Genomic DNA, 17,288 nt, shown 5'->3' with positions numbered 1-17,288 from the left:
AAGGAGTTGTCAGTGGAGGAATTCAAAAGCAGGTGTGAGTGAGGCCAGAGGAAAGGGGGTTGCAGGAGTTAAGCCAAGAGATCATCAGGGCCTGGGTGAGAGCTTTAGCAGGATGGAAAGAGAGAACATGCTGGCGCTTGGAAATTCTGTTGAGTAAAATATGAAAAGATTTGCAACGGGCATGGTTGGGTGTGGCAGGATAGAGGGTAGAGTCAAAAATGGCTCCCAAGTCATGCGAGAATGGAGGAAGTGTTTATGGTGACAGGGAATGGGAGGACTGGAGAGGCCATGGGAGTGGAGAAAAGGGCCCAGATTCTGTAGACTGGACCAGCAGTCTTGGCACAAATCCAGAATGAGGGGAAAGGGAGAAAGTGGCTTTAAACCATTGTTACAGCTCTTCAGTCCTGGGGCTAGCAAGTCTAGTTAGACTTTAGACTAGTGCAATGCAGCTAGAAGGTACAGAAGAATCAGATCCAAAGAGTTCAGCTTTAAACATGTTAAGTTGACAGCGAGGCAACCTGCAGGAGATGTCAGAGAGACTGGCTCAGATGCAGGACTGAATAGTAAAAACAGATCAGGAGTGGAGATGCAAAGTTGGGAGAGGGTATCCTGTACTGTAGATCATGCTTCTTGAGAGCGGGTGGGTGTTGTACCTATGGGGGTATAAGAATAAGAACATAAGAATCTTCATCAGAGGTTTAATTAGTTTACCCTGTATTGAAGAGTTTCATTAAGAAATTTTGTAGATATCATTTGAGTAATTTTCAGAGTCTCCTTTCTCATGTCCTTATCTTTCTCAAAATGAGTTTTGAGCATATCCGTTGGATATGCTTTACAGGAGCCTTTCCTTCTTTTTCCTCAGATTTTTCAAGTGTAAATATTAGGATAGTGCTTCTTACTATTTTATTTTTCATGCTACAATAGTTATCTTTTCTGATTACTGTCTTCAGGATGTATATGCTCAACTTGCATTGCCAGGGGATTAGATATGTGTAATTAATGGAAGTTCTTGGTGTAAATCCATCATGCACCAAAATGAAATTATACCCACTTGTTCCTTCCTTGGTTACTTTTCTGTATGTTTTGTATCATTTCGTATGTAACATAGGTTTTGTGGTGGGTGCCACTATCATGTTTTCTATTGTTCCCAGAAGTATTCTGCCTGAAAGTGATACTGGAATGACATCAACATTTACATTCAAAAAGCCTGAAAATAGACTGGTTACTGTACCTGAAAGTCCTGGACATTTTTAAACTAGCTCATCTTTTGGAGATATGGAGCCTGCAGTTTCTTTGTTATATAAGAAACGTTTTACAAATGTTTTTGAAGCTCAGACTTGCTTATAGCAAAGGTTTTACTGCTCCAAGCCATTTTTATGGCTTTGAAAATTCAAAAGAGCCCCTTAGCCTTTATAACAGCCACCTTCTTCTTTCAGGCACTTTCATTAGTAAAAGAAACCAAAGTAAAAAGTGGAGATTTGCCAGGGTGAAAATGGGACCCTGAAGCTTGCAAAATCCCCAGTGAAATGAAGAGAAAGATGTAGATCATCACCTTCTCTCATAACTTATACCTGAGACAAGAACATCTCTTGCAACCCTAAGACACACCCCTTTTTCAATTTTCCTATTTTGATCTTAAACATTTAAAGACGCTCCTTGCTTAAATCACTCTGAAATTATTAGGGGGGAAATTAAATACACTATTTCAGAGTTGTGGAAGTTCACCTTACTTGATTTGCATACACAACAGTACGCACAAGATAGGTGGACAATAGGATGCTTACTGGTTTGAAAATAAGGCCCTATATAACACATCTCCAATTGACAGAGATACAGTATTGCAAATGACAGGTTTCAGAGTAGCAGCCGTGTTAGTCTGCATTCGCAAAAGGAAAAGGAGTACTTGTGGCACCTTAGAGACTAACCAATTTATTTGAGCATAAACTTTCGTGAGCTACAGCTCACTTCATTGGATGCATTCAGTGGAAAATACAGTGGGGAGATTTATATACATAGAGAACATGAAACAATGGGTGTTACCATACACACTGTAACCAGAGTGATCACTTAAGGTGAGCTATTACCAGCGGGAGAGCGGGGGGGGGGGGGGGACCATTTGTAGTGATAATCAAGGTGGGTCATTTCTAGCAGTTGACAAGAACATCTGAGGAACAGTGGCGGGGGGGTAATAAACAAGGGGAAATAGTTTTACTTTGTGTAATAACCCATCCACTCAAAAAACTTTTTGAAGTTTTTTTCTTGAAGAATTGCCACTTTTAGGTCTGTAATCGAGTGACCAGAGAGATTGAAGTGTTCTCCGACTGGTTTCTGAATGTTATAATTCTTGGTGTCTGATTTGTGTCCATTTATTCCCATGGCCCCACAGTATGCCAACATTTTTATGGCTGACTTAGAATAACGCTTCCTCAGCTCTCGTCCCCTAATGCCTTTACTCTACTTGCGCTACATTGATGACATCTTTATCATCTGGACCCATGGAAAAGAAGCCCTTGAGGAATTCCATCATGATTTCAACAGTTTTCATCCCACCATCAACCTCAGCCTGGACCAGTCCACACAAGAGATCCACTTCCTGGACACTACAGTGCTAATAAGCGATGGTCACATAAACACCACCCTATACCGGAAACCTACTGACTGCTATTCCTACCTACATGCCTCCAGCTTTCATCCAGACCACATCACACGATCCATTGTCTATAGCCAAGCTCTAAGATAAACCGCATTTGCTCCAACCTCTCAGACAGAGACAAACACCTACAAGATCTCTATCAAGCATTCTTACAACTACAGTACCCACCTGCTGAAGTGAAGAAACAGATTTCCAGAGCCAGAAGAGTACCCAGAAGTCACCTACTTCAGGACAGGCCCAACAAAGAAAATAACAGAACGCCACTAGCCATAACCTTCAGCCCACAACTAAAACCTCTCCAACGCATCATCAAGGATCTACAACCTATCCTGAAGGTGACCCATCACTCTCACAGATCTTTGGAGACAGGCCAGTCCTTGCTTACAGACAGCCCCCCAACCTGAAGCAAATACTCACCAGCAACCACACAACAGAACCACTAACCCAGGAACCTATCCTTGCAACAAAGCCCGTTGCCAACTGTGTCCACATATCTATTCAGGGGACACCATCATAGGGCCTAATCACATCAGCCACACTATCAGAGGCTCGTTCACCTGCACATCTACCAATGTGATATATGCCATCATGTGCCAGCAATGCCCCTCTGCCATGTACATTGGTCAAACTGGACAGTCTGTAGGTAAAAGAATCAATGGACACAAATCAGATGTCAAGAATTATAACATTCAAAAACCAGTCGGAGAACACTTCAGTCTCTCTGGTCACTCGATTACAGACCTAAAAGTGGCAATTCTTCAAGAAAAAAACTTCAAAAACAGACTCCAATGAGAGACTGCTGAATTGGAATTAATTTGCAAACTGGATACGATTAACTTAGGCTTGAATAGAGACTGGGAGTGGATGGGACATTACACGAAGTAAAACTATTTCCCCATGTTTATGCCCCCCCCCACTGTTTCTCAGACGTTCTTGTCAACTGCTGGAAATGGCCCACCTTGATTATCACTACAAAAGTCTTCCTCCTGCCCCCCCCCCCGCTCTCCTGCTGGTAATAGCTCACCTTAAGTGATCACTCTGGTTACAGTGTGTATGGTAACACCCATTGTTTCATGTTCTCTATGTATATAAATCTCCCCACTGTATTTTCCACTGAATGCATCTGTTGAAGTGAGCTGTAGCTCACGAAAGCTTATGCTCAAATAAATTGGTTAGTCTCTAAGGTGCCACAAGTACTCCTTTAGTATTGCAAATGAGGATCCAGATCCTGCAAACATTGTTTGGAGGTTCAGAGACTTGCATTTTTCATGGAGTTATGGGTATTTTTCCACTTTTTTTTTTAAAGGGGCTAATGTTTGTTAGGAGTTGGATTTTTCAAAAATGCTCAGTGTTGGCCTGCCTTGTTAATGCCAATAGGACTAGAGATGTGCCAGTGCTGAGCCCTTTTGAAAGTCCTACCCTAAATGTTTGATCTTCCCGAGTAAGTTTGTTTTCTGCCCATGTATATTTGAACCAGATTTTTTGGTCACCTGCAGAATTAGAATTCCTCCAATCACAAGTGTAAGAGGCTCAGTGTTAGTAAGTCTCCCGAATCAATTTCCATGAAAGTGCTTGTTTCACAACATGACTGTAGAGGTCTGCATTGCTATACTGAGTCATGACATTGAAAATTAAAATTGATGTATTTTAGCCTGTGGGCTATTAGAATAAGTGCTGATACTGAGCCACTGCTCAGTTCCAGTTGCTCAACTCCACTTCAATTTAAAATTATTAGATTAGAAACTAGCAAAGCCTTTGAAGATTTCATAATGACTTTTACTGAAGGAACTCTGCCACCTTTAGATGGCAAAGGATTTATTGTCCAAGCAGAGTTTGAAGCCTAATTAATGAAAATAGACTTTGAGAGGTGAATGTGCAGAGGCTAATCAGCCATAGCACAGTATCTTAATCAGTCTTCTATCATCTTCCTGCAAATGACATAATAAACAGCTTCTGTCATTCACTCCTGATACATGAGAGATTTCTTGTTTATCAGATCAAAAAATCGTAAGCCAGCAGCTGGTTCTAAATTAGTTTTGGGAGCTAGGTGCAATAGCAAGTCACCCAGGAGCCATACATAATGACTTCGATAAAATTATTTTCTCCTCATGGTGTGTTCAAGTAAATTTTCCTAGCAGCTGGGTCTACACAAAACTGATAGCATCTTTAAAATGTCTTAAGCAGGAGAGATTAGGTTCCAGAAAAGCAAGGCATTCAGAAGTTTATTTTATTATCTTAACCTTTGTTGACTTGAATGATTAAACAGATTCTTTTGCTCTGTTAAAACAGTTAGGCCCAGATAGTAATGCAATGTTCCTATTTGCTTAACCCTTGCCTCCCTCCTCTTTGCCTTTAATGAATTTGCTGCTTATTTGCTGCTGTATGTATTGCTTAGGGAAAAGAAATTGCTGTGTTACAATTGATGCTTTACAGGTTCTATACTTGAGAGTGGGAAAACTGTTTTAATTTCTTCCAATATTGACAGAAGTTGGCATGATGACAGCAAGCTCATTAAATTAAAAAATGTCCTGATTACATGTTAAAATCAAATCACTTTTTTGCCTATTACATTTTAGACTCTGTTAGAAAAGAGCTTTATAAAATGTTCTATATTTAATGGAAACTAAATATATCAGTACGTTTTGCCTGTTGAGGGAGTATTTGGGGAAAAAGTCAAATTGTTTGTAAACCCGATTGACTAATACATGTACGGTAGCTTTAGTTAATATGTTTCCAGTGAATGCAGAGTAAAAACAACACTTTGGGTCTATCCTGCTCCCACTGAATTAAGGCTATGTCTACAGTTCCGCCTATGTCGGCAAACTTACGTCACTTAGGGACGCAAATATTGCCCCCCCCCCCGTGAGCAAAATAAGTTACACCGACATCAGTGCTACTGTGCACAGTGCTGTCGGCGGGAGAACTTCTCCTGCTGACATATCTTATGCCATGCACAGGGTGTTTTTTTATGCTGACGAGAGCTCTCTCCCGTCGGCATAGACCATCTTTACCAAATGCACTGCAGAGGTGCAACTGTATCAGTACAGCTGCGCTGCTGCGGCGCTGTATGTGTAGACAAGGTCTTAAGCAGTAAACCCGTGTTGACTTTAATAGGTGCAGGGTCTAGTCCAACTCTTTACTCTCTGATGACAAATCAGAAAATAGTAATTAGAGACTGAAGAATAAATCACTAGTCGTTACCTTGCATCAAAACCACCTTGTAATGTATTTCCAGCCAGCAGCCTGATTCTTCTCCCCTCTGAGGTCAGTGGTGAAGTTCCATTAATTTCCGTCAGAACAGTCTCAGTCCCCAGAGTAGGAATTTCCAGACCGTATCAAACCCTTTGTTCATCTAACCTGGGGTCCTGCTTCAGTCAGTAGCCAGCGCCCAGTTCTTTAGGAGATGATGAAAACTCTCAAGAATGTATGGTAATTAGTGGTGAGATGAAGCAATTTTTTCTGAACCCCGCTTGCAACTAGTTTATGCCCCAATGCAGCTTTCTTATCATAGCTCTAAATTATACAGTATGAATGGACATAAAATTATCTAATCCAGCCACATTGTAATATTTGTCTTGATGACCTCCTGGACTTCACTGACTGACTATATGCCACATAAAGAAGTGTTTCTTTTTTTATTTGTTCTAAATGTACTGGCCATTAATTTCACCTAGTGTCCTCTTGTTCTTTTTTTGTCTGTTTAAGAGAGGAACTGATTAGTTTTCATTACACTTGCCATAATTTAGCAGGTCAAAATCAAGTCCCCTCTAGCTCTTCTCCTTTTCAGATTAAGTAATTTTAGAGCTTGTTTACATGGAAAGTTATATCAGTACAGTAGAACCTCAGAGTTAAGAACACCTCGGAAATGGAGGTTGTTCGTAACTCTGAAATGTTTGGAACTCTGAACAAAACATGATGGTGTTCTTTCAAAAGTTTACAACTGAACATTGACTTAATACAGCTTGGAAACTTTACTCTGCAAAAAAAATGATGCTTTCTCTATTTTTTTAGTAGTTAATCTTTAATACAGTACTGTACTGTATTGCTTTTTCTTGTCTCTGATGCTGCCTGATTGTGTACTTCTGGTTCCAAACGAGGTCTGTGGTTGACTGGTCAGTTCGTAACTCTGGTGTTTGTAACTCTGAGGTTCTACTGTATTAAGTAAGGTGTGAATTTAAACCACTATACTTATAGTGGTATAACTCCCTGTGTGGATGCTTGTATTACGGAAGAGTTCTTTTTTCTGGTGTTGGTTATGTCTCTTTGAAAGTAGTTTAGGCTAAACCACAAAAAGCCACTCTTATTCCAAATAAATGTGTCCACACAGGGGGTAATACTGGTATAACTATATAGCAATTTAAATTCACACCCTACTCTATAGTGGTATAACTTCCCATGTAGACAAGCCCTTAATCTTTGCATTGTCTCATCATATGTAAATAAAGGAATAACTTAAACTATCTTCAGTATCTTTGTTAGGTGTCAATACTGAAGCTTAGAAAGTTTCAATGGCTTGTCTGGGAGACACTGGGCTCTAGTGAAGTGCAGAGAGGCTAGGGCCCATTCTGGTTCTAATGGTGACTTACCGTAAAACATGGGGCAAGTAATTTAACTTCTCTGAGTCTCAGTTCCCCTATCCGTAAAATGGGATCAAAAATATTTACCACCTACATAAATAGGGCTAGTTATCCACTCTGCTACACCAGTTTTATGCCATTGTAGCTCCACTCATTTCAGTAGAGTTACACCCCCATAAAAGTAGTGTAGCAGCGTGGAAAATCACGCAGCGAATGCAAGCAGTAGAAGAGGTTAGAACAGAACTCAAGTTCTCCTGACTGCCCGCCATATGTTTCATCCATTAGAAAATGTGGGCTTGGGGAATCTCTTCTTTCAAAATTCACAAAAGTGCCTTTTGATTATTATTATTTATTTTTTACAACCACCCAGAGCCAGACTATGCCTTTTAAGTCATGGCCCTGGGGTGCCATGGGAGAGAGCAGCTGCAGCTGTGACATCCTGGGGAAGTGTTCAGTGTACTTGCCCCCCTATATTAGAATGCTGGCATGTCTGGTCTAATGGTTGGGGGCAGTGTCTTCAATTCGTAGTAGGCTCCTTGCCAGTGGGGCAAGGAGGGCAGGAGTAAGGAAGGCTCTCTCAACATGATTGCCACTGCATGCACAAACACGCCCATGCTAGTCTCAAGGTTGTGAAAAATATTATACACAAAATTTCACCTCAAAATGTTTTGTAAAATTGTTTCAATTACCATGAAGTACTACACACTTCAAATACACAAATTTGATCAAATAAAACTCATTATGAATATTTCACCCAGCTCTAATAAATACTCTAAATGCACTTTGTGCCATTTCTCGGTTCAGATACTACAGTATGAAACGAATAGAAACAGAATGAGCCAGGACTGCAAATTTTGAGCAGAGTGTCCAGGAAGGAGGCCTCTGCTTACTAAGATCCTGTCCAATTCAGCAAAAACAGTGAGGAGTCCTTGTGGCACTTTAGAGACTAACAAATTTATTTGGGCATAAGCTTTAGTGGGCTAAAATCCACTTCATCAGATCATGCATCTGGTGAAGTGGGTTTTAGCCCACAAAAGCTTTTGCCCAAATAAATTTGTTAGTCTCTAAAGTGCCACAAGGACTCCTCACTGTTTTTGCTGATACAGACTAACACGACTACCACTCTGAAGCCTATCCAATTCAGTTCACATCTCAGAAATGGAGTGCAATTTGATAAGGGTTGCAGATGAAACCAGACACAGGAGCCAGTCCAACCCCTGTTGAAGTCAATAGGATTCTTTCCCACTGATTTCAGTGGGAGCTGAATTGGCTCTGAGACATTGTCTTTAGACAGGATAGTTCATGTAGTTCAGGTTGAGATTGTTCATTGGAACACCTATTATGCCTGACTGTGGCAGAGTTACTATGTAGGCAATTAGATTGCAATTTACATTAACGTGTTCCCACTTAGAATATACTTGTAATTGAGTTATTTCTGGAGAGGATATTGTGTTACAGGAAATTCATCTAATGCTAAAAACAAAGTAGCTCAATCAGAGTCTGGTATGAAAGTATAGTGATCATAGAAAATAATATTTTGTAACGACCCATCTCTAGCCAGAATTAGTTTGTGCAAGTTGCTAAATATCAGGTTTCTATTGAGGTGATATGAACTCTTAACAGTGGCATAATACATTAAAATTAAAGCTCTGTGTTGTATTATTGTGTATGGGAACCCCCCCCCCATCCTTGTCATTCATTGCAGGGCATTGTGTAAGTTAGCGGAATTCTAGTGATGGAGAAAGCAGCAGTTGTGATGAAAGAGATTGTATAAAAGAGCTCCTGCCGAGAGTCTGTGGCACAGGACAGAGTGATACGGGACACTGTATTCCCCAGGGCAGGTACAATAATTAGCTGCAGGACTGGTACTTGGTCTGAGGGATTAATTAGAATTTGAGGGGGTGGGTGGGGGAGGGAAGTCAGCCATAAAGAGTGTCAGAATCACTCTGGCCTGAAGCCTGTGTGATTTGATGTGAAATAGCAGCAGCTGGTTGTAATCTTAGGAAGTGCAAGTGAGCAGCAGGTGGTAATTCCTGTCTCATTTACCATGTCTTCACAGGAACATGTAAGCTTGTGCAGCATGGGTTTATTGACAGGTCAGAAGGAAAAGCCAAAGCAAGACTTTGTATACAGTGTTGTAGCTGTGTTTGGTCCCAGGATAGTAGCAAGACCAGGTGGGTGAGGTAATATCTTTTATTGGACCAACTTCTGTTGGTGAGAGAGGCAAGCTTTCAAGCTTACTTCCGGTCACCTGAAGAAGAGCTCTGTGTAAGCTTGAAAGCTTGTCTCTTTCACCAACAAAAGTTGGTCTAGTAAAAGATATTACCTCACCCACCTTGCCTCACTGATGAAGACTTTGTCACATTTACCATAATAAGCAAATCCAACAGTCAACATACAGTATATGCATCAGCATTATATAAAGCTCGTAATAATGACTTCATAATGTTACTGCATTTATATTACAGCAGTAAAATTATGATGGGTTTTTTAAAATATCTTAAAGAAGTTGTGACCTTATGTAAACTGCTACACTGAGCAGAGTGTATTGTATTCCCACCAGAGTGTATCCTGGGACTGCTGGTGGGAATTCCTCCACTGAAGAAGTTAGACTACAGTATGATGGATATAAGAGGAACAGTTACTACACTGGAGTGAAAATTCTGAGGAAAAGCGTCAGAAAGTTCTAACATTCTTCAGTTTCCTCCATAGGTGTCAAATGGGACTGTACAGCCATGATGTATGTTTCCAAATTGGTAAGCAGGGCCCTATGCATTGTGCAATTCCATGGCTGTGGGCATGCTCCAAAGCTCCTCGTTTTGCTTAGGCTATTGTGGAGGGGTTGGGATGAGGGGGTGTGACAGTGTGCATATTTGGATGTTGTGAACTACTGGAGTTCTGGAATGGAAATTAATTCAGACTGTGATTGTCGATGAACCTTAGTGGTCCAGTGTAGTTGTTGCTTATTGTGGTGTCCTAATTATTGGAAGGGGAACGCAGAGCGTGGGATGAGTGCTCTTTGTATGTGTGTTTTAAAACTTAAACAAAAGAATCCATCACTGAACAACTTTGAATCCATCCCTGATAACAGCTCTAGTTAGAAAAAAAAAATCAAACAGATCTAGGAACTCTTGAAGGTTATATGTATAGCAGAAGGATGAAAGAAGGAGGAGAATTCATTCTGTGGAAAAGGTAGATCTTTTATGTCCTTTAATTTTGAGAGACTCGTGCACTAGCACCATCTTCCCTGAACCCCAGAAGGCGGAATGCCTCCCAGAGTTCCCAGGCATGCAGACACTATGTACCCATTTCTGCTCACTTTCATGGGGCTCTACCTAATATCTTTGCAGGGTTGGCTAGCTCCAGAGGACACTTTGTGGGAGATGAACCATTATCCTCACTCCCTTCTACCCCCTTTTGGAGCACCTTGTGTCCCTATGGGAGTAGGAAGGGAGCAATCTCCGTGCTACCCTGAGTGAAAGGTCTGGCTTTTAAGCATCTGTGCCTTTCCCTACTACTGCACATTTTCATGAGAACAAATCAGAATCTGGTCCTAAACTAATATTAAAAAGGGAGTTTCTCTCATGCCCTCATGTGTTTGTACACACAAATAGCTGCAATCTTGATAACTACTCCTTATTTTGCTGATGTAGCTTCAGAGGGGTTGAGTATGCCGGAGTGGTATGTGCAGAGCTCCAGATGAACCTTTTTTAAAGGGCTGTACAAAATTTTCACAAGCCTGAGCCTTTCAGAGCTCTTGAGTTGAGCAGAATGGCACCTTTTCAGAGCAAAATCTCCTTTTCTATTTCATCCACAGGTCTGGTTCGTATTCAGAAGGGAATAAATCAACACTGGTCTGAGGTTCCATTAATATTTTTTAAATTGCCAAATTTCAAGCCTATTATATTCAGAGCTAACTATGAAAATGTGTGCATTATCATGTTGTAATTGTAGAGCCTACAGAGTAAAAATGAAGCCGTTAGAAGATTTTCAATTTATCCTTTTTCTAATACGTGAGATTTAATATTTATCATTGCTCTTCAGGTTTTAGCTCTTTTGTTGGCTTTTTGTTTGTACCTGTTTACATAAGGATTGTAGTTTTGTCAAGGAAAGGAATGGACCATGTGTATAGTAGGGCTAATGAGTCACAGATGTAAAGATTCTGGCATGTTACCATCTAATAACTTTTTAAACTCATATTCCATAATAAGACAAACGCAAATTAAATACATCTGTTTTCCACATTATGCATCAGTCCTGTGTTTGGTAGCAGTGTGTGTTTAGATGTTTTTAGCATGTTTAAAAAACATAAAAAGAGGATGATGCTGTTCTTTCAAAAATTATATACCCTCAACGTAGCAGAAAGTAGCAAGGCCAATAAAGTTTGCTTTGTACTGTTGCAGTACAGTACTAGGGTCAGTCTCTGCTTGCTTGCTATAATCAGGAGTAACTCCACTGAAGTCAGTAGAGGTACCTCGGTATGAAACCAAAGTGAGAGGAGGGTCACCCCCAGTTCTTAAGATGTGATTTAAATGTACCATTGGAGAAATGCCACATGCATTAGAAAAATTCCTATGACTTTATTTGTAAAGAAAAATCTTAAATCACTGTGATCGAAAGGGGGGCGGGGTATGAAACAGAAGTGGTATTCAGCTATTCATAATGGTTAAAAAATCCTGCTGTGGCTTACAGCCTCTGTCAGGCTAAAAGTGCCCTGAGATGCTTTAGATAATATACTGTGCTACAGGCTAGAAGAGGTTTTTGTTTAAAATATACCTATCAACTGTAGAAGAGAGAGAGGCCTTTTTCCTTTGTTAACAGGTCTAACTCCCACCCTTCAGTGCAATACTGGAAAAGTATAAATTGGGTGCAAAATTCACCTCTCTCATCCTCTCAGCTGGTTCCAACTCTGGTATTTGTCTCGTCCTCCTTCAATACGATGGGAGTCCTGCACATGCAGGGAGAGTAGAATATGAGAGGCTAGATCCACCGTGGGGGATCTGAGAGGAGAATTTTGTCCTGAAGGTGGAGATACTGCTGTATATGTCAAGAATGTTGAACTCAGCCATCTGACTACTCCTGATCTAGCAGGAGACCATTGTTCAATGTGTATTATTGTGTATATACTGTCAGTGTATGTGCTGAATGTCATATGTTGAACAGAGTATTAAAGGCATAATAATTCAAAGTCATTTCAGGATCTGCTCTCAGTCTTTCAGGTTCCGCAGTGATCTCCAGGCAGAGCTTTGTACACATACCTCTCTAAAAGTACTATAACATATGTTGGTTGAAAATGGCTTACCACCTCAGCCAACTGTAGCCTAACAGATGTCAAATGTTCATAATTATCCATAATAATATTTGATGCTGCTAGGTGGCTTTTCTCTTTAAAATTCCTTTATATTCTTTATGCAAAATAATCAGTCAAATCTCTGATACATTGCTTACACCTAGTTCTGTTTCCCATGTGACAGACAGAGCTGTTGATAGGCAGTGGGACGTGCTAAACACAGTGTTTGTTCTGTTTGTCCATTAGTAAATTGTCTGTGTGATGTTTTGTGTCGTGTTGTTTTGGTCCCATGTTATGTTGTGTCCCTAGGGTCTGCCAGGCTTCCCCACAGTTGCTGCTCTGCACAGTAATCAGATCCTCACCGTCAAGGTTTGTGGCTGACATGTACCAGTTCAGTCAGGTCTCTCTATCAGCATAAGAGTGCGCATGAATAGTTAATCTTGCCATTGGATACCAATTAGCCCATCTTACTATGGGCCATCTTACTATGGGCCTAATTCTGATTACACCACACATGGGTTTCATGCTGTAACTCCACTTATTCCAGTGGAATTACTCCTGAGCTACAGTGTGAGTGAGATTAGAATCCAGCTCTGTGTGTGTTAGTACCTACCCTAACGTCCACATCACACATACTCTTGGTTTTTAGATTAAGTTTTGTTATAATTGTGCTTTATTAAGACATACAGGAGTATGGAAAATGTCCAAGTACTGTACATCAGGCACCTAATGAGCATCAGCAGATTCAATGATCTATTTCTGTTTATGTGTCGTGCACCAGTAGTTTAAGCTGTACCCTTGCAGATGCACTTTGAAAAATGTGTAAATGAAACAGGAAAGATTTAAACCATCAAGGTATGCCTGGACTTCAGATATCATTAAAATGGCACCATTCTTCATGGCGCAATATGCTGGTTGGAAAATCTGACTGAAAATTGAATTGGTGCTTTGTCTATGGAATCTTTGCTGAAAGACTACCATATGAGAAATGTGCTGATTTATACCCCAAGGATTATAAAATGTTGATGAACTCAGAGACACCTAGAAGAATTGCTGGGAAGAAAACTTGTGTTATGTTACCTTCAATCAATCCATAAGTAACAAACCTTCTATCTTGTATCCTGTCAATCGAGATGTTAACTCCTTTAAAAGTAAAGGCACAGATTTTATCAGACACAAGCACCAGTTTATACTATATTAGCTATTATAAATCTAATGTATATATCTTTATTTCTTTCTTGGGGCCTTCTGATGTCTATTCTTCAACTCTCTCATCTCTGAACTTCAACCTTTGACCTCACCTGCCTGATCAGATGGTGTTTCCTAAAATCAATCATGGGTTTCTCTCTGCTGATCAGCAGCTCATTAAACGCCGCCTCATTAAGGTAGTGGTTAATCTCACTGGAGTCTGGTTCTTCTTTACATTTGAATATTACTCTATACTGTACTTTTTGTCATTAGCCTTCTTTTAGTGGGTAATTAATCTGAAAAATGACTTGGAGCCAAACCCTTTTTCGTGAAACGTGTTTGTGTAAAATAGCAGTGGAAACCACACAAAGCTTTGCTAAAAGGTTCATAGTTAAAATTCAGCCAATGAGGCCTCCTATAGTAGTTTGTCTTCTGGAAACTGAATAAAAATGCTAATTTTTTTAAAGGAAAGAAATGCGTTTTGACAATTTGTAAATTAAGTTATTGCAAAATCAATGTATCGAAACCATAAAAAATAAAATATAATATGCAACTTTTCAGCAAGGCAATTATTTTTCACCATCATTTTAGAACTCCATCAGTGCTCGATTGTTGAGCTTTGCAAAATTACTTTGAAAATTTAACAACTCTCAGACAAACCGACTCACTCAGTCTTTGCTGTGAATCTATGATCATGATGATGATCACAAAGTGAAAATTATACCTGCTCTTCCAAATCAATTACTTGCTTTGGGAAACTGAGTGAGTAGAGTTTTGCAAGGCTATACTAAACAGCAGTGTAAATCCTGCTATTGGACACGCAGTTCGGAACTTGAACCTCACTCTTTGTGACTGTCGTGGCTGGTTGCACCGTACAGGTGCAGCACACTAGTCTTTTGAGGCAAAGTGCAATCTCTGCCATAAGAAATGAAGCAGCAGTTTAAAGACCATCTCCATCCATGATCTAAGTAAGCATCCTGCTCATAGCAGCTATTTCAACCCATCAGGAACTCATTGTAGGTAAATCGGTGCCTTTTTGTGGGGCTTTGTACATCTGAAGACAAACTTCTGATTATGATTTTGTCGACTCCTGTTCAGGGTGACCAAGGACAAGCTGGACCCCCTGGTCCTCCAGGGCCACCAGGACCCAGAGGTCCTCCAGGAGACACTGGCAAAGATGGCCCCCGAGGGATGCCTGGAGTACCGGTGAGTTAGCCTAGAGGATATAGAGGCATCACTGTGGTATATGAGTGTTTTACAAGCATGAATAAATTTAAACTCAGAAACACTCCTGTGGGGTAGGAAATATTATTATTCACATTTTATCAATAAGAAAGCTGAGCCATAGGCAGGTTATATGACATACTTATGGCAACACAGTCAGTAAGTAGCCAGGCTAGGAACAGCACCCAGATCTCATGACTCCCAGTCCTGAAAATTGTTTCCCCCGGTTCCTGACCTTTCTGAATTGTTCCCTGATATTCTAATTATTGCAGTGCTGAGCAGCCTCTTTGCACATAAGAAGAGAATGTTTCCACACAGCCTCTCACTTAAAGCTAAACTTGAACCTAGGTTATTGTGTGTTTGATTTGACTTCTGGTTCCCTAATGATGATTAATATTTTAAAAAAATGAAGTTAGAAGAAATAGATTGTTAAACTCTATACGCTATTCCCAGAGCCTGATTCTGCCATCCATACTCAAGACGAGCGGTAAACTGCTCCTCAGAAAGTCCCATACATTTCAATGGCACTACTCACAGTCATCATTTGTTTGGGAGGAAGAATCAGGCCTTTAGCTTTTTGGCATTTTGTTGTTGGAAGCCTGCCAAAACTTTTTTAAATTAAAACATAAATACAAAAGTCACTTGGCCCTATTTTTAACAAGTCTTGGAAATGCTCATGATTTTACATTTTTGTGACGTACTAAACTCTTTAGGTTTATTTTAAGGGGATCCCCCACCCTCCATTTTCATAGTCCAATGGGACATAAAATCAACACTGTGAAGGAAAATTCATGATTTCATATGTGGGGCCGGGGCAGAAAGACATAAACCTTTCCAAAAGAGTCCTTTTTTGGGTAAAAGGTAAAACCAAAAGGAAAACACATCCAAGATCATGTTCTGGTCTCATTCTGAGTGCCTCATCCTACACTATATTAACTGTATAAAATTATAGAACATAACAGAGCTGAACTATTATTATGTTAAAACTTCTTTGGAAAACCCAACAAGACCTGGCATTTAGAAGTCTGAGTCCAAAAAACCTTGGTTGAAAAACCTTTGATTAGAAGACCACTGTGAAAGGTTGTACACATCTGCTACTTTCCATTCTTTAAGGTTCATCTCAGCCACCGACTCACTTCTGCCAGTGATGCACCATCCCTGCATTGTCGGGGGAAAAAAAACTTTGGACCTCATTCTGATATCCCTTACCCTGGTACAACTCCAGTCACATAGTCGAGTTACTCCTGCGTTACAGTTGTGTAAGTGAGATCAGAATCAGCTGTCTGACTCCAATAGTATAATTTTTTCTGGATAATGCACAAGAGGCTGGGGAAGGTCAACAATGATGGAGAGCATGACTGATTATAATGTGACTTGATGTTTGCTTCTCAAGCAAAGGGAGCAGAATGAGAATAAGTAGGCACAGGGACTGATTTGCCCTTTTACCTTTACAGTCCTTGCAAGCCATAGTGAGGGCACTTTAATGGGACAGTCTATGAAGCCTTACACTTATACTCCTCTATACCTGTGGATAAAGGCTTCAGTTCCTTGGGCAGTCAATACAGCACTTTTAACAAACACTAAGTTGACATGCACAAAAAAAATAACATTTAAGAATAGTTACCTGCAGCAACTATTTACCAGATGCACAAATTGCTTCCTATCCAATGGCAAAGCAGTCACCAAAGATGGAACAATTTAGTGACATTGTGGCAATGTCAGAGAAAGCTAGGATGTCTGAGAACTATTCCATTTCCTTTTCTAGCATTCTGTGTAAATAAACCATTTAGCTACAGTTCAGGTGTATATAACATCAGTGTTTTCTTATATTTTATTTAGGGTCCTGAGGGCCAAATTTTCAAACGTATTCAGGTTTCTAAAAAGATGCAGATAGGCACCTAGTGGGATTTTTCAAAAGCCTAAGTGGGTTTCCCAGTGAAGTCCGTGGGACTTTGCAGAATCAGCACCTTGCAGGACTGGACTGACACATCCAACAAAGCAGTGATTAGAGAGTGTAAGAGAAGAGACACTGCAGAATTCCACGGCTAGAGGACACAGACCCCTCCATCATCAGCAAACTCCATACTAGAGCAACCATTAATAAGATCGGCACTCTGCCCTCCTCTGCAACTCCACGTATTGAAAAGAAAACTGGCCAATGGTGAGGCTGCCTTATCTTATCTTCCCACCTGAAATGGATGTATTGGACAGTTGCACCAACACCTAAGTTTCAGTACGGCATGCATCCTCAGAAGGGAATGGAGCGAGAAATCAGGTCTCACTGCAGCTATTCTGGGGCTTTCTCAGTACTTATGTCCCAGAATCCAACAATGTGCTTCTGAAACCCTAGCATCAT

The 17,288-nt window shown here is 40.4% G+C and overlaps 1 protein-coding gene across 1 annotated transcript in view; it reads left to right on the top strand.

Annotated features, from left to right (window-relative positions):
- The window catches only part of COL25A1 (collagen type XXV alpha 1 chain), a 162,861-nt gene that overhangs the window by 23,982 nt on the left and 121,591 nt on the right, over positions 1–17,288 (top strand). Inside the window, exons 4-5 of the mRNA XM_074950733.1 lie at positions 13,834–13,905; positions 14,807–14,914. Coding sequence (XP_074806834.1) covers positions 13,834–13,905; positions 14,807–14,914 — 180 coding nt within the window. The remainder of the gene's footprint in view (positions 1–13,833; positions 13,906–14,806; positions 14,915–17,288) is intronic.

The sequence above is a fragment of the Natator depressus genome, chromosome 4, assembly GCF_965152275.1.
Source record: "Natator depressus isolate rNatDep1 chromosome 4, rNatDep2.hap1, whole genome shotgun sequence".
NCBI lineage: Eukaryota > Metazoa > Chordata > Testudines > Cheloniidae > Natator > Natator depressus.
Note: the sequence above shows the minus strand (reverse complement) of the source record. Positions and strands in the feature narration are given on the sequence as shown.